The 26,659-nt window shown below is 35.7% G+C and overlaps 1 protein-coding gene across 1 annotated transcript in view; it reads right to left on the bottom strand.

Annotated features, from left to right (window-relative positions):
- Positions 1-959: 959 nt before the first annotated feature.
- RANBP9 (RAN binding protein 9) overlaps positions 960-26,659 on the bottom strand; it is a gene marked incomplete at both ends in the record, with an annotated part of 79,678 nt that continues 53,978 nt past the window's right edge. Inside the window, 9 exons of the mRNA XM_084228647.1 lie at positions 960-1,090; positions 3,918-4,029; positions 11,381-11,532; positions 13,379-13,500; positions 16,718-16,862; positions 17,896-18,086; positions 19,645-19,753; positions 21,208-21,320; positions 24,120-24,304. Coding sequence (XP_084084773.1) covers positions 960-1,090; positions 3,918-4,029; positions 11,381-11,532; positions 13,379-13,500; positions 16,718-16,862; positions 17,896-18,086; positions 19,645-19,753; positions 21,208-21,320; positions 24,120-24,304 — 1,260 coding nt within the window. The remainder of the gene's footprint in view (positions 1,091-3,917; positions 4,030-11,380; positions 11,533-13,378; positions 13,501-16,717; positions 16,863-17,895; positions 18,087-19,644; positions 19,754-21,207; positions 21,321-24,119; positions 24,305-26,659) is intronic.

Raw genomic sequence — 26,659 nt, 5'->3', positions numbered from 1 at the left:
GACCCCAATCCAGGAAGGCCAGTACCCTGAAGGCAGTCTTAGGCTGTGGACTCATTTATGCACTCACCTAATATAGAAACTCAATTGAGACTCCAGTATCTGTAGAAGTAAATTTTTAATGGCTGGTTAATTATATCACTACATTTTTATTGCAATATAGTACTCATTTAAGCACTTAAAAATGGAAGGTGTACAAAGATTAAATTAAGACACGGTAAATTGACTAAATATTTGGTTTTTATATAAATAAAGGTCATAACCACACTGTTGACATTTAATACTGTTATAATACAACAGTTAAACTTGTGAGTCTACAACAGAAGTCCTCTGTAGTTAAACAGGAAACAAAGTTGAAAAAGACCATGTTAAAACAAAACTACTGGGACTAACAGGTCGGGATTGTAAGTAGCAACAAACATATTCACTCAGCTCCTGAGTATTTCAAGTTTTACAGTACACATTAAAATGATTTCTTCCATCAACACTATAAATTCAAACTGTCGGATGTTTATGCATTTTGCAAGTTACACTGATTGGATGCTTAGATGGGAGCAGGGGTCCGAACATCTCCCAATTTGAAGTTTACATCACCCACATGCTAACACAAACACAACTTGTTCCACTTCCTTCCCCTCTCTCCCCCCAACAAAGGCGGCAGGATTTTTTGGTTTCTTTTAGGTAATTGTTTTAAAGGATTTGTGATGATCAATTTGAACGTCTGAAATTCAGTAATATTTAACTCTTAGACAACTAAGAGGTTAAAGATGGAAAATAATTTCTCCTAACACTAAGTTAGAAAATCATTTGCATCATGCTGTAAACTAGGAAGCAATGTAAAGCGACAAAAACCTGTCCCCAGTACATAATTAAAAAAAATCTAAATTTCAAATCAGCAGAGCTGGTCTACTTCCATGTTGACTATATGCCACAATATAAGTGTGAGCTCCTTAGATGCATAGCTAATGTAGATAGTCTTCCACTGTGGCAAATGCACAGGATCCAATTCCTGATCGAGCCATCAGTCCTAGACATTGTGTGGCCTGTCCCATTGCTAGGGCAAGTGGAGGTTGCTTTGGCAGATTGTGGGTTTCTGAGGAAAAATGATTAAAAATGGAAAAAGCAGTTAGCAAGGCCATTAAAAGAACAATTAGGAAAATAATGCATTACTTACAAAATTACCAGTGCCTATACTACTCTTAAACACCTAACAAATGATCAATGTTTTGGAGCTACTACTCTGACAAGGTAATACGGGTGCTGGATATTCAACTTCAAAAAATACGCTTGTAGAATTAAGCTTTTAAAGTATTACTCAAGAACTTTTCTGTATTAGCTAAGATGGGAAAAATTCAGACCCTTATCTGATTATTTGTAGGGGGGAATAAGGAATGCTTAGTACTTCTCTTCTATTTGAGCAATGTCAGTTGACATTGAAGGAAAAAGTACCAGGTTGTCAGTGATTATTTCACTGATGGATTCTTTCCCTTCTGGGGACAGGACCCAATGAAGCTAATCATTCCATGGTATGCTGGTATTACTTGGGTTGGTTGGGAGAAAAAACACGTATAATTTCAGAGGGGTTAATTCATAATTCGTAGGTGAAAAATTTTAAAAATTGCAAGATTTAAGTTTTCATGGTCCTACATACTAGAAATTTCTTTCTCAGACATTCGCATTACCAAAATTTGTTTTTAGCAGGGTTGAAAAATGAGTTATATGGTCAAAGTAGCCAAATTTATAGATGCTGGTAACTTCTTGCATGGAGATGTGCACATTTTAAGTTTATGTAGATTCCCGACTAATAAAACTACTAATCAACCTTTCATAAGCATAGCTGACAACAAAGGCTGATAAGGCTCAGTTTCTACTCTTGGTTACCAGGATGTACTGTGGTGGGAAGCTGCTGGGGAGGATGAAACAAAAATAAAAAGGGAGCAGGTTCTCTTGAAGGTACAAGAGAAAATAAATTGGGATAAATAACAGTAAGGAAAAAGTATGCAAGAAAAGGCAAAAAGACCTGAGAAAGTGTGGTTTGAAAAGTGGCCTGTGGGTTATGGTTATTCAAGTACTGCCTGTTCTTTGGCAAAGCAGTATTTAGCTGAATTTTGGTGTTGACAGAACATTTTTTCCCAATTCTAAGCAGTTGATAGTTTATTCTGTTAACTTGAATCGATTTAATTTTTAGACAAAAGCATATGATAACAGGGAATAAACACTGAAAAAGGAAACATCCTTTCAAAGATGTCTCGCGAAGGTTCCCAGGGAAGTAACCCTGCTCTGAGGCAAGCATCCAGGGGTCTTTACAATTTTATTTTAGCCCAGGGAGGCATCTACTTGTGAGCATCTTTAAGTTTTTTTGAAACAAGGAGTCTGTAATAATTGTATACAATTAAATAGTAACTTGAAGCATAATATACAGATGAAACTATAAAATACAGCCCAGAATAAATATGCACAATACCCACTGCAATTTCATGATTCTGGAGGCATTACATTTAGTTAACGTAGTAAGTTGAAGCACTATCCATAGCTGAGCCTACGTGATATATGGCACAACATGTAAGAATATATATACCTTGGAGATGATCCTAAGTAACTTAATATTTAAAAATTTAATTCCCTCGAAGGATCCAAGATACAAAAGTGGTCCTAAGAAAACTGATCCCATTTCTTTAAAAATTCTTTCCAAGTCTGAGTTACCTAAACACAAAGCAATTAGGGCTGCACGATTACCTATCATTTCAAAAAGATTACATGTATTTTCAAAAAGATTAAAAAATTGTAAATCAGAATTTGTTCCACAATCCCAGTATTGCTACTTAGTTCTCTGACTTTTGCCATTAGAGTTAAATGAATTGTATAATCAGGGAAAATAACATATTTACCAAAGAAAATTTGCAGTACTTACTATACACAAATTCTAAACTTAATACTCTAACACCAGATACTACTATTTTAGAACTTTAGTATTAGAACTTTATTACATGATGAGTTTAACATGGATTTTCTGAATACAAAGAAAGAGAGTAAGGCACAAATAGGCGTACTTTTAATTGCTTCCTTACGTGAAGTTCCAGCCCTGCGAGCCCTTTCCTTCCTGAACATCCTCTCAGCTCTCTGTGCGGCACTGCTCGCGTCTAGCTGAAACAGCCCGAAACATACTGCTAAAAGTCCCCGTATCTAATGGTCAGACAGCACACCAGGGACTTCTAAACAGGAGTCCCATTTTACCTCTAGAATTTCACTGTACAATCAAGCGAAAAATCACATCTATCTAAATTACCTTTGAAAAGAATTGCCCAGAACTTAGAAGTTTTATGTAAACAACTAACTTGATAGTTTATATACAAATGCACACAGTGAACAGTGACAGAATTCACAGTGAAAGTGTATTTGTTTTGTAAGCAAATACTTTCATGATACTCTAGTGAGCAGCCAAAGGAATGGCCACCAAGCAGAGGAACAGCAAATTCCAGTTCCTTACTTCATGCTCACCCGTGGCTAAGCCCATTTAAAGTGCTGCTCTCCAGCCATCCCTTGTATCTGGCAAAGGCTTGAGTTTTTACGCAACGTCAGGAGTTGGTGCCGACAGGGCACTCTCAAGTCACCTCGCAGTGCCACATGCCTCATCTTACACGGCGAGAGCTGGGACAGAGAAGGCTCAGGCCAGAAACACTTACCGCACATCCACACACAACTTGTTTTCCAGCCATCCTAAGATGCAACCTAAAGTACGGTTTTGTCTCCATCTGAATCCATTTGATTGAGAATTGCAATAAATGAAGTTTTCTACACTTCAAGGTAATTTTAAAAATGTAGACACCATTTTTCTTGTAATTGTAATACAATTACCAGCACAAATAACCACCTCAAATAGCGGAGAATCTAATGGAAGGTGTGTGTCTGTCTTCACTTACCTAATATTGCACTGTTTAGAGCTGAGCACACAGGTTCTCTCTGAATTGGGTCAAGTTGATTTCCAACTGGGCTGTTCCAAGGATCTGAATAAGCTAGTAAACTGAATGCATCCTGTTGAAAACAATTTGATTTTACATTGAAACAGTTCACAGTGCTCATCTTGGTTATAAGCTGAGAAGTAAAATAGCCTTTAAGGCACTAGACTAATTTAAACCATTTATCCCTATGACGATGAGGCTATGTATGTTTTAATAGCTAGAATATGCAGCAAAGCCTACATTCTCAATAGTCTTCCCCGATTCCTGCATATGTTAATAACATATACAGAATAGTTCCCACCCATCCCCCCATACAGAAGATGTAACTCCTGTGGAAGGCTGGGCTAATACTGGTTAAGGAAAAGAGGAAGACAGAATATTCAGATGCTTTACAATTTATCTCCTATCAGAGACATGAATTTGACATTATAAAGACAGGGCCTGCCTATATATTTTCTAAAACAGATGTGGGAACTGGGTAAATTGGACATCACTGGACATCATCTTCTTGAACTCAGTTCCCTTCAGGAACATTCCATGGCTCCAACCATTCTCAACACCTTTGTTAAAGTAACTGACATACAATCTTTCTTTGAAACAACTTTTTGCCTTCCTTCTCTGAGAGGTGCATAGGATAGTGGTTTCAGGCACTGGCTTCATGTTCAAACTGCATTACTAGCTGGCAAGTGGCCTCTGGCAAGTATCAACCTCTCTGTCAGCTTCATCGTTTGTTATAATGGCATCATAATAAAGCCAATTATTTCAGGGTAATAAGAGGACTGAGCTAAGGGAAGTCAGTGATGTGACAGAAGACAGTAAATGTCTTACCATTTTGTCAAAAGTCAATGTCCCACTTCAGAGTAATGAGAGAGAAAAACAGACACAGGACACCTTCCTAACTCCAAAGACATCATGGAGGGGTGAAGAGGAAACTAAATTAGTGAATTCAAAATTACTAAAGTATGGAAGATGGAATTCCTAAGGAATACTACCTCCCTGGTAAGGCTGCTCACATCCCTCTAGTCATCGATCTAACTAGTGTTCTGAAAGCAGAAGTGGAAGACAAGCTTCCTGCTCAGTTGTAACCTTGCCCTTTCTCAAATCTGCCTCTATATCTTGACAATTACAAAAGAAGTGCCCATTAAAGCAGAACTGTGCAGCTAGTCCGAGGCTCCAGGGATTATATATGCCTCTACACAAACATATAGTTCCCCATTGTCTTACACTGCTGAGTATTTCATGCACATTAGACTTCTTCCCTCAATTATTATAATGAAAGCTGTTTGAAGATAAAAATTATTATACTACAATGCAGGAGTCAGGGCCAAGGAGCCCATGGCAATCTAAAGTCTGGATATAATTTATAGTTGGGCATCTGAATCTATTAGTTCCGCTTTAATGTATTCAACTAACTCTAGAATTTGGCTGGTTGAATCTGGCGATATGAACCCGTGAACAGAAAAAACTCCACATATAAATGGACCTGTGCGGTTCAAAGTTGCAATGTTCAAGGGTCAGCCATATTTTGAATGCCCTGCAGCTATTCATGTGTTGGGTACAGGGAAGACACTCACACACCTTCTGATTATAAAATCTAATTCTGGGCCTCCCCTGGTGGCGCAGCGGTTGAGCGCTGGGCTGCGAAGCTGCCTGCAGCCTCTGCAGCGCCGGTTCAATCCCTGGCCACTGGGTGAGGGTCCCACATGGTGCGCAGACCTCTCCTGCTGCCTGCTGCTCCCCTCAGCAGTGTACTTCGTCAGTCTGCCTGCTCTGCTCCCCGCTCTGGCTCTGGTGAATTCTCTCACCCTCCCGCACTTCTGACTGTACCCAGTACTTGTGTGAACAAATAAATAAATAAATAAATAAATAAATAAATCTTAAAAAAAAATTTTTTTTAAAAAAATTAAGAAAAATTTTAAAAATTAAAAAAATCTAATTCTTATAGTATTTAGGATATTTCGTGCATTCCACAAAGCTACTAGGTTCTTCTATTCAAATGTACCGATAGACAGTAGCCAATGTCCTTAGATATTATCCACAGACAAACACAGCGATGAGAGTCTGTATTGTGCATTGACACTGGTTGGGGCAAGGTTTCAAGTGCTGAAATGCATCACTTCATTTCATCTCCACAATAACTTTATAAGGTAAATACTATGTAATGTCCACCTTACAGAGATGTTTCCAAAGAAAGAGACTGCGTCAGTAAGAGGTTAGCTCACAGAGGCAGTTACACTTCTTTTATTAAGATTAGTTTTATCATTTTAATTTACCAATCTGATATCATGAGGAAAAAATTCTAAAATTTTGTTCTCATATTTGCGTAACTATTGAACACACCTGCCAGACACTGAGGACACAAGACAGCAATCACTAGGACCTCATCCCTGTTTCAAGGACTCAAAGACCTGTGTGGAAGGCAGACAAGTAAATATGTGGGGTGGACTGTGTCACAAGACACAATCACAGAAATGGGCTCAGTTTACATGGAAAGTGAGGCTGAGAGAGAAGGAGGAAAAGCCTGGTTGAAACCTTGTATTATGCGTTAATTCTAAAGTGCCCCCAAATCACACTAAAATGCTGAATTTTTCCCAATAAGGCAGCGGAGTTTTAAATAAAGGATATGAATTAGAATCAAATTTAGAAATATCACACAGGAACACATGAAACACAGTTTAGTAGATTGAAGCTACATAAGCAAGAAAACTAATCAAACCTCATAAAGAGGAGAAAGATTTACAGTATCCAGTTCTCAGAAGTCAACACCTAGAATTTTATCTTTCCTTACAAATGGGATGAAATCAGCGAAACAACATTAATGTTTTAAATTCATGCTGTAAAACTTAATTGGTAATGGTAACCAAAGAAATGCAAATAAGCAATTTTTTTTTAAAATATTTATTTATTTATTTATGCAAGCACTGGGTACAGTCAGAAGCGCGGGAGGGTGAGAGAATTCACCAGAGCTAGAGCCGGAGCAGAGCAGGCAGAAGGACCGAAGCACACTGCTGAGGGGAGCAGCGGGCGGCAGGAGAGGTCTGTACGCCATGTGGGACCCTCCTCCGGTGGCCGGGAAGCAGCCGGGGATCGAACCGGCGCTGCAGAGGCTGTGGGCAGCTTCGCAACCCCGCGCTCAACCGCTGCGCCACCGGGGAGGCCCCAAATAAGCAATTTTAAGATAGGACAGTAAGGGCCTCCCTGGTGGCTCAGTGGTTGAGCACTGGGCTGCAAAGCTGCCCGCAGCCTCTGCAGTGCCGGTTCGATCCCAGGCCGCCAGCGAGGGTCCCACATGGCGTGACGGACCTCTCCTGTCTCGCCCGCTGCTCCCCTCAGCAGCGTATTTCTTGGTCAGTCTGTCTGTTCTGCTCCCCACTCTGGCTCTGGTGAATTCTCTCACCCTCCCGTGCTTCTGACTGTACCCAATGCTTATATAAATAAATAAATCTTAAAAAAAAAAAGGACATTAAACTAAGCAACCAGTGTGGATTTAACGTGGTAATGCCACTGGCATATTCTTTTATTACTGTTGGTTAAGTTGGTAGAAGGTTCCTGGAAAGCAAGAGTCACAATAATTATATCATTTGACTCCATAATTCTACTTCTAGGGCTTTATTTCAATGGAATAATTTTAAAGAAGAAAGATAAAGATCTATCTGTACAAAGGTGCTTGAGAAAACATTTGAATGAAAATAAATATAACATCTAACAGCAGATTTTATATCTCAAGCTGATATAGCAACATAATAGAATATTATCATGTAGCCATTTAGAAACAATTGTAAATCAAGCATAGAAACTAGAAATAAATCTTTATGACAATAAGACAATACAAAACTATGCCTACAACAAGTAGATAAAATACATGCATATGGATTTAGGCCAAAAAAAAGTTTCTGAAATATCAGTATTATGCATTAGTTTTTATTTTAGAAAAAAATATTAGCTCAATGGGAGTAATTTCTGAGGGAGTTGTGACTTCATTTAGGTAGGAGTCCCAAACTACTTATTTTGGCTTAAAATCTGCCTCAGTATCTAGGTGGGTCTGTTTCTGCTTCCAATGCTATTAAAATATTAAAAGCTCTTGCAGGCAGGGGCTGCTCCTTCATATCTGATGCTACATCATGCCTGCAGCAAGGCCTGGCCACCCTGCATGAGTTTAATAACAGCTGCTGAGCAATTTCAGGCAGTTCCCTTGGGAGTCACTAGCAGACAACAGGAAGAGGAAAGAACATCAGGGAAAACTAGAAAAGAGGTGCAGAGAAATCCCGGGTAGCTGCAGGGCCTGCTGTCCCATTTCACCAAGAGGGGGCTACTGAGGGTGCAGTTTGCCTACGAGTCCACAACTAGGGGACACAAAATACACACAGACACTAAGGTAAAGAACTAGGTAAATGTTTCAACTTTAACCAAATTATTCCCTTTATATGTGCATAGGATTCAGAAGTCTATGTAAATCCAAAAGAAATTAAAGATTAAAAAACCTCACTAGAATCACATGTGACCTGAAAGGAATAAAAGGAAAATACTTTATAAACCTCAACTATGGCAAAAAACCTCCGACAATTTGTATGTTTGTATGTATGTTATCCTCAAATTCTGTAGTCCTGTTTTTTAGGCACTTATAACTTCTATCTGTTGCTCAGTTTATCCCTATCGGGATCAAGGGAGGGAAGCAGCCCACTGCATTCAAGTTTCAAAGCAGTTGGCATTTGCTTAGAAGTGAAGAGATGCAAAATCAAAGCCATCTACACTCTTTAGATGAATGACATCTTCACATAATTCAATAAATAATCAAGAATTGACTTCCCTGGTGGCACAAGGTTAGTAAGCACAGCACTGTGAAGCATCCGCAGCCTCTAAAGCAGGAATTCGATCCCAGGCCAGCCAGGGAGCTACCCACATGGCGCAGCAGACCTCTCCTGTCTCGCCCGCTGCTCCCCTCAGCAGTGTTTTCCAGTCAGTCTGCCTGTTCTGCTACTCACTCTGTCTCTGATGAATCCTCTCACCCCCTGCACCTCTGGCCTGTACCCCAGTTCTTGTATGCATAAATAAATCATAAAAAAAGAATTCTATTATCTTGGAGAACAGGCCTTTAGTACCATTTTCTGAGTGTCAAGCAAATTGAAATACAAGACGCAGTAAGCTGATGAAATAAAATCTTAAAATTTCAAAGACTAAGAAACGTACATTCCTTCACTGAGCTCATTTACCATAAAATTTTAACAGGATAGATGACCTAGTGTAAAAAAAAAAAAAATCTTAAAAACATTTATTTTCAAAAAGCCCCTAAAACAAGACCCCTTCAGGGAATCCTGTAAAGTCAACACCATCTGAACAATACTACTAAGATATTACTTGCTCTTTCCCCACTCATTCTCCCCCCCTCCCCCTCCCACTCATTCTTTCAAACTATTCTCAACAGTCTGAATCCAGAGGCAGGTATGAGAATCCAGCATTAAAAAACATTTGTGAAACAAAAGCATTAAAAAGTTTTGTGAAAAATGTGAAAGCAGTGCCACTTTTCTCACTTTTTCTTGTCGAAGGAAGAGTCATTTTTCATAAAAATGTTACTTATTTAATGGATTCTTATTTTAAATGAATTAATTTTCATTTTAGTTTTAATTTCTATTATGGTAAAAATCAATAAATATAAACCATATAAACAAAAACTCTTCAGATATCCTCTTAAATATTTCTTAAAAATGACTAGACATCAAAAAGATTGAAAACAGCTACTCTAAAACATTCTCAGTACCTAGCAAAGAAGCACTCAATCAATTTCCCAAGTGGACTTTAGACACCAAAGAAAACTTAGTAATAAACTTGAACATTAACCTTCTTCTTAGCAGTATGGTATTAGAAAAGGTTCTCAGAAGTTGCACAGTGATGAAAATTCCCAACCTGGTAAAATCAGTTTTCCATTAAATTCAATTTTGACTTAATAAACATTTATTGAATACCTAGGTGCTATAAGCATGAGGTATTTAAAAGGTGAAGAATTAAGTAAAAACATAATGTGCCCTCAAAGAACTTGTAATTTTATAGGGCTAATGTGAACAACCATTTTCCTAATATATGGATCTGACTTTTTAAATGAATAAGTAATTTATATAACCCACCAATTTTCTGTAGCATAAAAAAAAAAATTAATTTAACTTTCTCGGGCCTCCCCGGTGGCGCAGTGAGTTGAGTGCAGCACTGTGAAGCTGTCCGTAGCCTCTGCAGCGCCAGTTCCCTTTCCGGCCGGCTAGGGATATACCCACATGGTGTGGCAGACCTCTCCTGTCTCCCCCACTGCTCCCCTCAGCAGTGTATTTCGGTCTGTCTGCCTGTTCTGCTCCCCGCTCTGTGTCTGGTGAATCCTTTCACCCTCCGGCCTGGACCCCAATTCTTGTATGAATAAATAAATCTTAAAAAAAAATCAATTTAACTTTCTCCTTGGTAGCTCAGGGCCACCATTAAAAATAGTTGTGCTACCCAGCAATGAAATACCAAATACAGAGAATACAACTCTCTTTCCACCTGTTTTTGAAAATACAGGACTGAATGACACTGTATGTGGCTGGACTAGAGTAGGAAGGGATAGCAGGAGCCACCCCCTTTCTCGCTATACCCAAGAATCAGGCCCACAGCCACTAAGTCTCCCTCTCTCCCTTCCTTTTTCTCTCTCTTTTGTAACTTCTTTCAAAATATTCAGAACATTATACATAACAAATCAACTTTGACCCCAACCTAGGGAAGGATTCAAAAAATAATAAATGAAAAAAGCAGTGGTTGGTTTAATGGTTCAAAGGCTTATAGGGCTGGTGGAACTTTTATGAGTATGGGGAAAAAACATTTAAATAATCATAACATCTCTACAATTAACTGACAAGGTAGGGGAAACTTCCATCTTCCAATGACAGGCAAAATTTTGGTTAACTCACTCAGCTGTTTAAATTTTACCCACCTCACTATAGACATAAGTGCAGAAGAGACTTGAACATGTATTTTAACTGGCTGTGAAAGATGATGTCCAATCACCATCAACATGAGAGCTCTATATGGCACAGCCTCAACAATGTTCAAAAAATAGAAATAGTTCAAATTTATAATTTCATCAGTACACTCAAATTTCTCCTAATAACTGTGTCAATTTTATGATTCACACCCACTAAGAAAGTTAGTTGATAAAGGACACACAACGCTGCTAAGAGGCAGAAATAGGATGTAATCAGTTTTTGGTGTCAAGTTCAGTGTACTTGCAGTACAGCAGAGCTACCTAACTGTATCAGACATTTCACTCTCAGACAGACAGGAAGCCAGGGAGGAATTTATGTCCAAGTTTCCCAACAAGCATGTCTACCATTGTTCAGTGTTTTACAAAATGACATAACAGTTCCTATAAGATACACATATAAGGTTTCAAGGGAAAACAAATTTACCTTTAACATTTTTTTATTTGCCGTGTTCTTGCCACATTCCCTCCTCAGCTGCTCACTCATTGCTTGGAGCTCTCTTCCAAAGTGAATCATTCTTTCTATGGCAGCTTGACTTCCTCCACACAACTGGCGTCTTAACTGACTTGAATCAACTTCTGTAAGCAAAACAAACAAGTATTTTACTACTTATAAATGTAGTATAATGGAGAAAAGAACATAAATTCCTTATAAAAGTGCGTGTTTCATTTAGTAACCACCACCTAATATTTTATCAAAATGTGCAGATTTATTTTTAGTTTCATATGCAATTTTGCAGCTATAAGGTATACTTTCCTTAGGTCACAAGAGCCCGGAAGCCAAAAACTAGTAAGTCAGGTGACAGCCTTTCAGTGTTAGGATGTAATTGTATGAAAAGTTAAGCAAAAATCTCTAAAACTACACCAAGCAACAATTAAAAAAAAAAAACAAAAAACGAACTGCCTCTCAAGACTATTTTAAGAGACAAAGAACAGAGATGGAATAAAATGATTCCTGGACACTAAGAGAACCTAATTAGTTTAAACAGAAACACAGAAGATACCATATTGTACTAAACAAAAGGGTTATACAATACTTTTAGAAAAAATTTATACTATCCAGTAAGTCCTCAATTAACATTGTCAATAGGTTCTTGGAAACTCCGACCTTAAGCAAGTCATCATCATCTTATGATGAAACTAGATTCTCTAATAGCATTCCATTCAACACTGGTTGGGATTTGTTCTCATCATTATAATGAAACAATGTTGAACAAGACAATATTCAAGGATCTGCTGTCTATCTTGATTGATAATAGTCACTGATCAATAATTGAACTATAAATTGGTAATAACATATTAATGTTATCATTAATGAAACAGGTAATAGTAAACACTTATTAAACACTAACCTTTTGTGCTATAAGCTTTACACAGATAAACTCATTTAATCTTCACAATGATCTATGAGGCAGTTATTATTATACCCATTTTACAGATGAAGAAACTGAGGTATAAGAATGCTTAAATAACTTGTCCAAGGTTTCACAGCTAGTAAGTGGCAGTTGATGAATTCAAATCCAGGTATTCTTGCTCTATAACTCATGCTCTTAATCATTATGCTTAAATTACTCTTGAGTACAGAAATGCTGATACCTGATAGAACTATGCCTTTTTAATCAGACCCCTTGCTTGAAAAAGTAAATAAAAAGTAAAAAAGAACACATAATTTCAACAAGGTGGTTATTTAAATTTTAAAAACCCTGCATTTCTAAAGTACTTTCTTATAATCTATTTAAATAAATAACTTTTAAACTCAATGCCAAGAAATCTAATGTTGCCGTGGAAATCTGGTAAGAATTTATAAACGTCAACAATTTTCACTCTCAAATTGAAAGTTTGTTGACAGTTTAACTTTACAATTTACTACACAAGTTGTCAGCAAAGTAAAATTATACATGTTAATGTATCTTTCAGTCACATAATTTTTGCGTTGGAAGAGTAGGGTCATGCTTAAGCACCTTCTGTGTGCCAGGCACTCAACAATGCATAGTCATATATATTTACCTTAAATGAATTCAAGAAATTTGTTTGAATAGAATTTGTAAAATTTTATCTATCCTTTGACTGTTACTGAATAGTGAAGTGTAAAAACTTTTCACATCCCTAGCCCTTAATCTAAAGGATATTTAACACAAGTAAGTTAGTACCACCGCATTAGTAACAGCACTAAAGCTGAGCCAAAACTCAGTCCAGCAAAGAAACTCGTCTAATACATAACTGCAGATGGTTCCAGAAAGTAACTCTACTCTATCTAGCAACCCACTCTCACAAGAACGTTTGAGAGTATGTATCACTGTCAAATCCAATGGCACATACATCTTTATATTTGATTTATGCTCATCAGCTGTGAATCAGTACAAGTAAAAACATAACCTTGTAGTCATCATTTTTTATTAAAAATGTAAGAAATATCACTGCAGACCCATTTCGGTGTCACAATCTTCCATTTCGTGGTCATGTTTAGAGCTACCATTTAGGAAACCATTGGATGAAGTTTCTCCAACTCCATTGGAGTAGTGATCTGTTTCCATGTCTACATCATTACTGAAAATGAAAAAACAAACCTAATTTTAGAAATATCACATTTGCAGCTTAGTTTAAAATAAATTACTACTACTATGTAGCCTACTTAGAAACTGACTTCATAAGGCAATAGCAATCTGCAAAAAAGGCATTTAGTTAAATCTTAAATGTATTCAAAGCCAAAAGTTGACTAACAAATCTGTACTCCTGCAGATAAGGGAGAAAAAAAAGCACATGTACTAAAATGTAATGGTCTAATGACTTGTACATCAATATGCAGAAGTCATGCTTCAGCACATACCTGGCACTGTTTTTCACTCAGAACTGCACTTCGTCCCTTGTCAATCAACTCTCATCCCCAGATCCCCAACCCCACAACAGGATTCATTTCCAGGATAAAAGGGGAGAAACTTACTTTCAAAACAATCTACTCCTGGAACCCACTCCACCTGCCCTGATATTCAACTCACTTTTAGACTATTTCTTCCTTTATAGCCTTGAAATGTGTCCATACTACTTAAAAATATACCATCTTATAAGGTAAATAACTAATAATGTTAAAAATCACTCAGTCTCATCCTTGCATTCCTTTCTAGCACCCAACACTATTTTTCTCTCACAGGCCTTCTTACTGGCCAGAGCCTAAGAATTACTAAATCTTAATTTTTTAAATGCTGCCCTGGATACATAGGGTATTTCCAATTTCTACTCATTTCATGTTTATTATTAAATGAATAACTATGTCCCTGTAACTACTGAAAGTTGTCGATGTATGCCCTTCAGATTCAAGAATAATCTACACATCAATAAATATTTAATCTTTAAGATTTCACCTATGAAGAGCCAGCTAATGATTACATATAGGCCAGGAGCAAATACTTGACAAAAATTCAGGAAATATTTAAGCAAAAGTGACCTTTTTTCACAGAAGAGCAATGTACATCCATTTGCTGGGGAAAAAAACCAAACTCTAAACACAGGTGAAGAAAAAGTACTCTATGTACAAAGTCACAGAAGTAAACCCTGGATAATACCTTGGAGTGGGCATGTGAATTTAAGTGACTGAGTATGTGTGCAAAGGTGTACATGGATGTGCACACACTTTTATTAATAAAATCTACATCATAAAAAGACATAGATCTGTGAAAAGGGGGGTCGAATAGCGCCAAAGATTCCTTTATCAGTCAGAAAAGGTTGTTTATAATCTTGACAAACTTTGAGGATCAATAAGAAAATCAAATTTTAAAAATGAAAATGTTTAATTTGATGGAAACCTTTAGGAACACAGCTTTTAGTGATCTTAATAATAAACTGGTTTGGTTTTGTTTCTGACAATCCATTATAGCATCTGAGAAGGATTCCTGATTGAACACAATTATAAGCCTCTGCACCATGTTCTTTCTCTGTGAGAATTGGATATAATGAACTAGCATCTGCTCTCCAGGAGTGAACAGCCTACAGAAAGCTAGCCGCCACTACATCACCGAGTATCAGGCTATACCGAAAGTTACTCACAAGGAGTCACACAACATTTAGTGGGGACATAAATCAAGGAAAGCATCCTGAGAGTGGTGACATCTTTAGTTTTACAGCTTGAACAGAAACTGGGATGGAGGGGAGGGTGGGAGATGTACTTGCAAGAACACAGGTCTAGAAGGCAATGATCCTGGGAAACAGTGTCAGCTCTGCAACTTACTAGCTCTGCAACTTACCTTTAAAAACAAAGTCACTTACTTTTCTGATATTCAGCTTTACATCTGTAAAATGGTTTTAATAATTAATACCATCTTTGCCTGCTTTACATTATTGTTGTAAGAAAAGCCATTACCAACTATAAAATTATTGTTACTATTTTACAGGTTAAGGTCGTTTAAAAGCTCACTTTCTTCTTACATACTGAACACAAACAAAGAAGGATGCTGTGTCATCAACTCTTCCGCTGGGTTTGCAACCTTACCCTCAAGCAAAGATTCCTCTACCAATGATAAAGTATTAATGTAACCATAAAGCACAATAAGGTACTAAAGGTTTAACTTTCAAAATTTCCATATATAAGTTTTTACTGTAATAATATTCCAATTCTTTATTTTCCAGCATGTCATTATCTACCATGACCTGCTCAGCAAAAGACAGTCATTTTTTTTCTAATTGTTTTTCTCATACTACTTTTGTGGACTTCAAAATAACCAATACCACACAAAACCATTACTTCAGTAAATTTTTGTGACTTGAAGGATAACCTTCAAGTTCTAATTAGTTTGAAAATTGCATACACAGATTTTTACAAATGTCCCTTTCTCCAGAATCTTATTTCCGTTTTGATTCCCTGATAAAATTAGGTCCTCTCCCCACCAACAAGAAAATTTTGCACTGATGAACATTTTCAAAAAATTCAGTATGACAAAACAATTCAAGTTATGAAACCAAATCAATGTCAAACTGATAAAGAATATCCATTATTTTTATGAAGAAAAGATTACCATTCTACTGGTCCTGAACCAAACTGAGACTGAGATGCTGGATAATTTGGACTGCCTAAAATCATAACTTACTATTACACACTAGCATTGCATTAAAATGATTTTATTTCAATAGAATTCAGGCATCATGAATATTAAACTCCAGTATATCAAGGGTCAAAGTATGATGACACAGACATTTCTTTTCTCAAAGCTCTTCCAAGTCAGAGACCATGCATCACTAAATGTCTGACAACCAACAGATCCTCAATATTGTTATGTTATATATTTATTAAATGACTTCACCATCTGCTATATGCAAGCTTCTTAAAGATAAGCTCACAAAAAGTCTTCACAAAATTAGTTATTTGAACTCAGGCAAACGACTGCGCATTAATACCAAAGAAATCCCCACAGAGAAAACGTTGTTATAAACATATTGTGTGTTATCACTAGAGGTTAAATAAACTAGTATGACTTATTTGGAAACAACAAATAGCACTTATGTGATCATCTAGAGATCAGCGGTTGGCAGAAAAATAGGCATGAACAGACCTTAATTGTCCTTATAACCCCCACTATCTAGAAGTGAGCATGTTGTGGAAGAGGAAGGAACAAATAAAAGAGCCTACATGCATGAAAAGCTTTGGATTTATTCCTTAATTTTCCATTTTCTGGGTTTTGGGAACTACATGGCCCAATTTTTCAAAACTATTAATGATGATGACACCTGTAATTAGGGAGCTTATAGTAATGCAAAAGCTGGGGAAATTACTGACCTGGTGAAGTTATTAACTTGCTGTGATCTTGACATATTTATACTGTTCAGTTCTGGTACATTCAAATTGGATGACTGATGTTTACTATGGCAATATGACTGATGTGCTTTATTGGATATTACACCATTACTACAACTTTCAAAACCTAGAGAAAAGGAAAAAAAAAAAAAGTACCATATGGAAACAGAAACAAACACTAACTTAGTATAAGACAGTAATAATATAATACCCATATTCTGATTTTGTATTTAAAAATGTAGACAAGTCAATGGACTACTTAAATCATAAACAGACAAATTATTTGAAAGACTATAAAGATACTTAATTGTGAGCTATACCGATCATCCCCTTTAACATTTGTTAAAGGTTTAATTATGGCTTTTATTTAATCCTCACAATTTCCCTATCACACTAGTGCTATCATCACCCACAATTTACACATGAATCCACAGACTAAGGCTCCTAGTCTAAAGTGAGTGTAAGATATTCAAGAGGGGTAATACTCCATGAAAGGAAATAAGACAATATTTAATTACTGTTTTAGAAAGGTCATCATACAGGAGAACATACACCTTGGGGAAAACAGATTTAAAGAAACAAGCCAAGAAAGAAGACTTAAAGGATCAGAAATAAACCTGCGGAAGTGGTATCTTCAAAGCCAGAAAGAAAGGAAAGAATTTTAATGAAGAGAACACCAAAAACTTTGTCAGTCAGGTTGGTATGCAAGAAAGGGACAATAGATAATGAAGTGGGCAGGCAGATTTTTGCAAGAAGCTTGGCGGTTAAAGAATGAGATAGCAGGCTGTCCAGTTAGGTTTAGTGATTGGCGTGTTAAGATACCACCACCAGATCACCTTTACATTTACACAGCATTAAAACACATAATTACCTTTTCATTACTAAATATGTATGATTAATTTCTAGAGACAATCCAAATGTTGGCCTTAATTTATAAAGAGTTTGCTAATAACCTAAGAAACAGCTCTTTATTTCCTGGTACTGAAAACACATCCATCTCATGCACCTACAATTTTTCTTCCTGAACATATTGAGATCAAGTGTATACATGTGCAAAAAAGCAAAACAGAAAATGTCCAGATTTTATTGAATTTAATTTTGAATCAAAAATATACAGAAGGGTAAAAATTTAAAGGTAACGTCATAAGATTTAATCTCACCAGAAAAATGTGCAGTACTCCCTTTGCCTGATGCTAAATTGTGGATATTCATTCCATGGCTGGGGCTCATACTTGGACTACTAAAAGGTCGAGGACTAACAGGATAACTGTCTTGAGATTTTGGACTTCGGCCTCCCAAACATCGTACTTCACTATCTGTACCATTCACCATTTCTATAAACTGACGTACTCTAAACAAAGAAAAAGAAAAGTTTACTTAGATATCGTCAAATTGTTATTTACTTATTTATAGGAACAGATGTCTGAAAGGAAATATTTTAAGAACTTGCATGTATCAGTAAGTTTGGCCTTTACATAATATGCTAAAAATACTAAATATAGTTTCAAATACTGTGTTCCTTAGAATTTAAAATTTTCCAAAAAATAAAGTACAATGAAAAAGATTCTGCATCTCTTAATCAAGACATACTAAGAGAATGAAAATCTATCTGTAACTATAATAAAAAGAATAAAAATGGACTCCATTTTTAAAAGCTAAAGATAATCAGAAACAATAGTTGCATTTGGTAGTGCTCAAGAACATAATGCACATACAAAGCAGAGTCTTACCTTGCCACCCTGCCTCATCACATTTGCAACCTCTTAACCCAAATGGTTCACATTTAAACTTTATGCTAAAACGAATAATACTGACAATTGGCTTACAGCTGGTTTTGGTAATTAGGAAGTTAAATCTTAAAATAAATAATATTTCAGTTTTAAAGATTTACAGGACCAATTAAAAGATGCCAAGTTAGGATGACTATTATAAACATAAAACAGAACAGAAAATGTAAGTGCAAGAGAGGATATGGGAAAGTGGAGTTGTACACTGGTGGTGGGAATGTAAAATGTACAGGACCATGGAATTTAATTTCCTCAAAAAATTAAACCCAGAATTAATATATGGTCAACAATTCCACTTCTGGCTATATATATAATATATATATATGCAAAACATTTGAAAGCAGGGACTCAAACAGATATGTGTACCTCCATGTTCACAGCAGCATTATTCACAACAACCAAAAGTGGAAGCAACCCAAATGTGCTCTGACAGATAGACAAAATGTTGCATATACATACAACGGAGTATTATTCAGTTTTCAAAAGGAAGAAAATTCTGACAAATGCTACAAGATGAATTTTGAGGACGTTATGCAGAGCGAAACAAGTCAGTTAGAAAGGACAACTATTTTAAGAGTCTACTAAAAACAAGGTACACCTATAGTCAAAATCAATTCATGGAGACAAAAAAACAGAATGGTAGTTATCAGGAGCTGGGAGGAGGGAGGAAGGAGAAGTTAGTGTTTTCTGGGCATCAAGTTTCAGTTTGAGATAAAGAAAAAGTTCTGGAACTGGATGGTTGGTGATAACTGCAGAACTGTATACATAAAAAAGATAGATGTTATGTTAGGTATATTTTACTACAATTTAAAAATATGTGCCAGACTTATTACAGGTTAATTTGCAGGTAGAAAAAATAGATACCTAGCTTCTAAAAAAAATTTCACATTTTTAAATGCAGAGATAGAATGAGAGAAAAAAATGATAGCAAAAGATGACATCTGCTTATAATCCTCAACAACAAAGTATTTTAAATAACCTGTTACTTAAATGTGACATTATGAAATTATAGGTAAATATTACAAGGTATAAAAATGAAAATTATTACAAGTTGAAAATAATTTGGTTCTACATTAACGCACACATATAAGAAATGTAACATCTGTTATTAAACAAACTCACTTTAATGTAAAAAGGAGATTAGGATTTCTTTCAAGTAAACTTGGGTATAGCTGTTGTGTTGTTTCAATGGCTTCTCCCATTCTTCCTGCTAACACCAATTTCTGAATTCCTATTTAGAAAAAGAAAGCAAAAGATTAATTTTTAAAGAGCGGACACATAAATTTAATGGATCCAAAAAAAGTGTTAGTAAAAAAATATTTTTAAAAAATCTTATTTGTTTAAACAAAGTATCATTGTTTCACATCCTTGTTACTATTTTGACAGCACAGGATTTCTCCCCTTAGGTATGGTCACCGTAAGTCTCCCACCATTTAAGCAACCCCAGTCCTCCATCACAATCCACTGTGTTCCCACCTTCTCAACCTAACTCCCCCATCCTGTAATAAATCTTTAAATTATTATAATCAAGTTCCATTTCTTTTTCTAAAATCATTTTCTAGCTATCATTTGAGGGGAAATTTCTAATATTAAAAAATTAGAAAATCAATCACCTTCATTAAACTATTTAAAAAGTCACAAACATACAATAAGGAAAAAAAAAAATACCTGGGAAGCAATATTTAAGTATTAAATACTAAGATGAATGTTTGTGGCATAGACTGTGGTTTCATAGGTACATAATTCTCTTTATACTTATCAAGTTGTATACTTTAAATATGTACAGCTTTTAATGTCAATCATACCTCAATAAAGTGGTCAAAACAGGAAGCATTGAAGAGATAATATTCAAGATGTCTGATTAAGTATGATAACCTTTGAGCCCAACACTAAAGAATGCTAGCACCGGTATATGATACAAATTCAACAGATTCTCATTCAGCATTCCCTCTATGTCAGAAATTTGTTAAATTAGGTGAAGATACAAAATGAGTAACTGATCACCACCTCGTTTGCCAGAGCTTATAACATAGTGAGAAAGATAAGCATACAATCAGTTACAACACAACTGTAATCAGTGTTATTATAGCAGTTTGATCTATAAAAAAAATTATTTTCATCTATCGTGATTTCACCCATCATGTTTTGTTTGGTCGTATCCTCCCGAATGGACTAACCACACCAATTTAGGATGGCTAACTGTGGAACAGTTATCAAGTTGGTTTGCCCTGGTTTGAAAAGACTTTATAGCTCTGGCCCTAAGCACTGGGGCCTAGTAATAAATATTTAAGATCAATACAATCTTAAAGTTAGATACAACTAAAATGGAAAAATATTTATTCTTCCACATATTATCTCCACTAACATATCAATACCACTTTACAATTAAAAAAATATATATAGTATTAAATGTTTACTTCCTGAAAACTCAAACATTTTAAGGAAAAAATGGTAAGCATTTCTTAAAAAAAAAATTCCCCCAAATTATCTTTCTACATTCAAAACATTGATACAGTCCTATGTTAAATTTTAAAGGTGACCTTCAAAAACATCAATGAAAATAAATTTTGGAGGTATCCATTTTAAATTTATTTGAAATTTTAATTAAAAAAAATTTCTACAAATCAATGTAACCAAATCTGTAATCTGAAAACAAGTGTTAGCCATGCACCACAGTGTCCTTACTTTGTCTATTCTTAATGGAAGCTAATTCTTCTAGAACGGTCTGGTCTGTAGATCTGGCAAAGGCCTCTGCTGTGGCACAGTACCCATGGTGGACTAAATAAGATGAAACCATTCTTAAAAAAAAGAAACACACATCTTTTAGTCAAGAGAATACATACTTCATACTGTAACTTACATAAACAAGATCTACTCCACTGCTCTAAAACCTATTCCCTTGAAACAATTAAAGCTTAATAACGTCAAGTTTAAGCTTAGTCCTAAAAAATCATTCTGTAGTCTTCATGTAGTATACTTACAAAAAGTAACTGCGAATGTTATGTTGAAACTATTCTCTCTAAAAATAAATATTACCGGAGAATCAAGGACATGAAATGATTTTCTGTGATTCTTGGATCTTACCCTTCCCAAGCCTTTCTCCACTATTTCTAATTCTTACATATTTTATCCCGCTAACCTAATTTCTATTTCACCTTTTTTATATGACCTAGGGTGTTAGTATTTTGTAAAATAAAGTAGTATGAAATAGAGCAGATTAACCCTGTGTTCCAGAATTCATCCACTTTCTTCATTCACCAGTTATATGAGACAGGATTACAAGGTGTGAACACAAGAAATATTAAGGCGTTACCCTGAGAGAGAATCCTCCACAACAAAGTTTATGAAGGTAATAATACTTATCAATGAGTCGGTCTTGTAAAACAAAATTAATTAGTATGGCTGTGCAAAGGAGATTAATTAGTCAAATATGGTTTACATGCAAGTGGCCATTACATCCAAAGAACAAGATTTATTTTTTAAAAAGTGACCAAGTAGTTAAAACAGGGATTTATATCTAGCCACAAAATGATAAAAACCTGTTGATTCAAAACAACATTAACTCAAACAACCAATATACCAAAATGCAACTTTTAAACCAAACCTACCTCCACCAGGCACTAGTAAAAGCCAGTCAGAAAATGACAGGAAGCAGTGGGTTCAGGAAAGGGGGGACTGAGGAGGGAGGGGGGAAACTTTCTAAGAAATAAGATCTTTCTTTTTCATTTCATCCAACTGTTCAAATTTAAGAAGAAAATCTTAAGGAAGAGGAAAATCTTTTAAAATGAATCTCCCAGGAGGTCATGGTGAATGTCAATTTTGTGCAGAATGGGGTAGGGTGGCAGCCCTCACTGAACTACGCCCACAGGATTAAAATAAATAATGTTTCCTCTAACTACGACCTACCGTGATCATGACGCGCAGTAGCAACCACTTCTGTAGCACTGAGTTTGTAACCACAAGACAGCAATCTATCCTACCTAGCTGTAACTCTTGGCAATTATGGCATTCCTGAGTCAGGGTTCACTGTTCTTTCAACTGTGCTACACAAAATTACTATTATCAAGGCTTTGTAACTTAATCTGTTAACAGTAACTCTAGGGAAGAAGCGTATTTTCAAAATCAGTGTGTCTTCTCCAAAAATATAAATACATTTTATTAGATTTTTTTAAATTTTACTGTGCCTAAATGATGGTGTCTGAAGCCTTTGCTATTTTCTTGGGTTATATAACAGTAGTGAAAATAACTATTTAACTTACTAGTATTTATTTAGTTTTTAAGCTTATACGATTTGAGGCTATAAGAACTACCATTCAGTCCCACTGACACACAGGTGTCAACTTGAGCCTTTCCGCAATGGTATAATGTAGAAAGTAGACTGCCATGAGACTTTAATTTTCCTGCTGACTTCCATGATGAAACTTTACTTTTTCATAAAAAGTTCCTCAATAACTGCTCACATTGGCAGCACATACACTAATATTGGAAGGACACAAGAAATTAGCATGGCGCCTGAACAAGGATGACACACAAATTTGTGTGAAGTGTTCCATATTATTTAACTTCCAAAACATTTTGAAGATGTCTTGCAACATAGTTGTGCTGTATGTGCATTAAAAAGCGTATTCAAAATTATATTTAGAGGAGTAACAAATTCCACTCTGTATATTTAAGGGTTAAAAAAAAACCTCCCCAATAAAACATCTTGAGAATTTTTGGTAAAGATGGAGGTAAATAAAGGTTATTCACTTTAAAGTACTTTTACTAACATTTTTTATTTGTTCTGCTGCTGCCTGAATCCTCCACCACGGAATAAATACTAAATCCTAAATATTTACCCTCTATTTAGGAAAACTAAATCCATATTCATTGTTCTTCAGTCTTCATTCCCTTTTTCTTTTAGCATACATAAGCAAATGGTACTAATAATAATTAGTTAAGGTTTTAAAAAATTCCTGAGGCTGAAAGTTTTGGTCAGATATCCTTACATAAGACAATTACAACTCTTTGAATCTACAAGATAATATTAAGCAAAAAAGTAGTAATAAATATTTGCTTATAGGATAAACAAAAACAGTTGACATTATTCTAACAGAGTAAAATTAGCCAAATCCTAAATTGTGAAATACACATATCAAGTCTGCATTTCAATATTTACAGGATTATTTTGTTGTTTGTTATATTTATGTTCACACAACCTGTGAACTACTGAACAGTACAGTCAAGTTCATGTCTAAAAACCACAGATCCTGAATAACACAATCTAAATTATCTTTCCAAATTTCTTTTGCACTGACACTGTTAATAGCTGTATCATGTCTCCTATGAAAAAGATTAAATCCTACCATTAGGGACAGGAAATGAATTAACCTAAACTAAGCCATCTAGTGTCACTTAGTGTGCCACCAAATCAGACATTATTTTTAATTGTTTAGATTTATTTTTATAGAAATTAAAATACGAGCAATACATTAAAATCATTAGGTTATAAATTAGAAGATTAAAAATCTTCAGCAAATATTCTTTTATACCAAAAGAACAAGATGTTTTTTATAAGTATACTCTTGAATAACGTCAATTCAAATTTCTTCACTTACTTCTGGATCATGGTCTGCCACTCTCCTTCTCGATCTCCAATAGGAAAGCGGTCTATCTGAGCCTGTATTTTGGTTCTCCACTCTCGCATGTAGTCTTCTATATCAAACACGAAAGGATGTTGCCCAAAATTGGCATCAACAACTTCTCCTGGAGTTTGGAGTCCCACAGTTGGATATAAATTTGGCTGCGAAACAACATATTCCACTAAGCATTTTATGTTAAAGGCTTATTCATGCTTCCAAATGCTGTTTTTATGATAACAAAACTACAAATTTACTTCATGAATATTTTAAAATCTCAAACAAAAGCTAGTAGAGGAAGATAAAGCAAATTATCTAACATACATAATATCCTGAATGAAAAACATCACTACCAGTAATCTAATCACAAGAACCTAAACCACCTATTTTTTCAGAAACCGTGTGGTGCCACTTAGATAATAAATTAACACATAATTCTTAGTCTTAAGAATGCGTTGCATATAGTAAGAAATTCAAATGTAAACACGCAAAACAGGTTTATTCTTGTTATCTTAAGCTTTTCTAGAAACTTCATGTGAAAGCAGATTATCACAGATACAAACCTAACCAGTTCCACATTAATTTCATTTATCTGTGTATCTGAGATACATGTAAAAATGGATGGTGTGGGGCCTCCCTGGTCGCGCAGCGGTTGAGCGCTGGGTTGCAAAGCTGCCCGCAGCCTCTGCAGCGCCGGTTCGATCCCCGGCTGCTCCCCGACCACCGGAGGAGGGTCCCACATGGCACGCAGACCTCTCCTGCCTCCCTGCCACCCGCTGCTCCCCTCAGCAGTGTACTTCGGTCCTTCTGCCTGCTCTGCTCCCTGCTCTGGCTCTGGTGAATTCTCTCACCCTCCCGCACTTCTGACTGTACCCTGTGCTTGTATAAATAAATAAATCAATCTTTAAAAATAAAATAAAGACATCTGCCAAATTTCTAATCCTATTAAAAAAAGGATGGTGATGAGAACTTAATTGTCATTAAAGTGGGAATTCTCTATATTAAAAAGACTCAAATGTAAATATTTTAAGAAAAAATAGGCTTAAGCATTTAATTTTATAAAGAAATGCTGTTAGATAAAGTCCAAGATTTCAAGACTAAGCAGTCAAGTTTAACAGCTTTGACTACACAAAAAATACAAAAGTTCTCCTTTTGGTCTGTCACTAGGTATCATATCTGAAGAGGGAATGAACTACTGAATGTCTACTGACAGAGCTTAATCATCATATATAATAATCCTAATCAAGTAATTATTATATACACACAAAGAAACAGAAATTGAGGATTAGGAAATTAATGAACTTGCTCACATTCATTCTGTACTATGGTATACGTGGGACAGGAATACAAATCTAACACCAAACTCCTTAAATCTGATACCAAATTTAAGTTCAATTTTTCTCCTCCTAATTCCAAATCCTACTTCATCTTTAGTCCTGTGCTTATGCCTATTTCTTTGCTAAGGCTTACTAGTCTGTATTTTCAGCACAAAATCAGGTAAAGACTAAAAGGGGATTATTTGTATGCACATATAAGATAAATAGTTATCACAAAAAATAAAAAATGTGTTCAAATTCAACTCATCAACCAAGCAGCCAAAGTACTTAACAAAGGAGTTAAGTACTGTGTCAAAATATTAAGAAATATAATCAAGCTGGATTAGAGAAATAATGCAATGTATGTATGCAAATATATTAATTATTAATAATGAACAAAATGAACAGGTCATGGAACGTTAAGCTGAAAACAAGTGAGATATATATTAAAACCTCATTTCACCAATGAGAAAACTCAGGCCTAAAGAACTGAAGAGATTTATACAAAAGCGTAAAAAATATAAATGACATACATAAAAACAAAAACATGTCTCTCCACCTCCAGCAGAATATTCTTTGCATTAAAATCCCTTATAAAATTATAATTTTGTTTTTCACTGTAGTTACTAATACTTACTATATAGTACTTACTACTTTATGTACTAGACAGTGATAAATATTGTTTTTACGAAAAGTAAATTCATACAGTATAAAATAAATTATACATTTTAAAACAAAAGTATATAAAGCCAAAAACTCTTAATAAAGCTAACACCAGAGTTAAAAGGCAATTCTGTCCATTAAGCAGTTTATGATTCTGACATTCAGCTCTGTCCAGAGGCTTTTAAAATGGCTTGCTGGGGCCTCCCCAGTGGCGCAAGGGATTAAGAGGCAACCTATGAAACTATGCACAGCCACTGCAGCACGAGTTCGATCCCAGACCAGGGAGATACCCACATGGCGAGGCAGACCTCTTCTGTCTCACCCACTGCTCCCCTCAGCAGTCTATTTTGGTCAGTCTGCCTGTTCTGCTCCCTGTTCTGTCTCTGGTGAATCCTTTCACCCTCCCGCACCTCTGGCCTGTACCTCAGTTCTTATTTCAGTGAATCCACCTGTTCTCCCACTCTGTCTCTGGTGAATCCTCTCAACGGACCCCTCCCACCTCTGGTCTAGACCTCACTTCTCATATGCATCAATAAGTAA

The sequence above is a fragment of the Talpa europaea genome, assembly GCF_964194135.1.
Source record: "Talpa europaea genome assembly, chromosome: 2".
Classification (NCBI taxonomy): Eukaryota; Metazoa; Chordata; class Mammalia; order Eulipotyphla; family Talpidae; genus Talpa; species Talpa europaea.
Note: the sequence above shows the minus strand (reverse complement) of the source record. Positions and strands in the feature narration are given on the sequence as shown.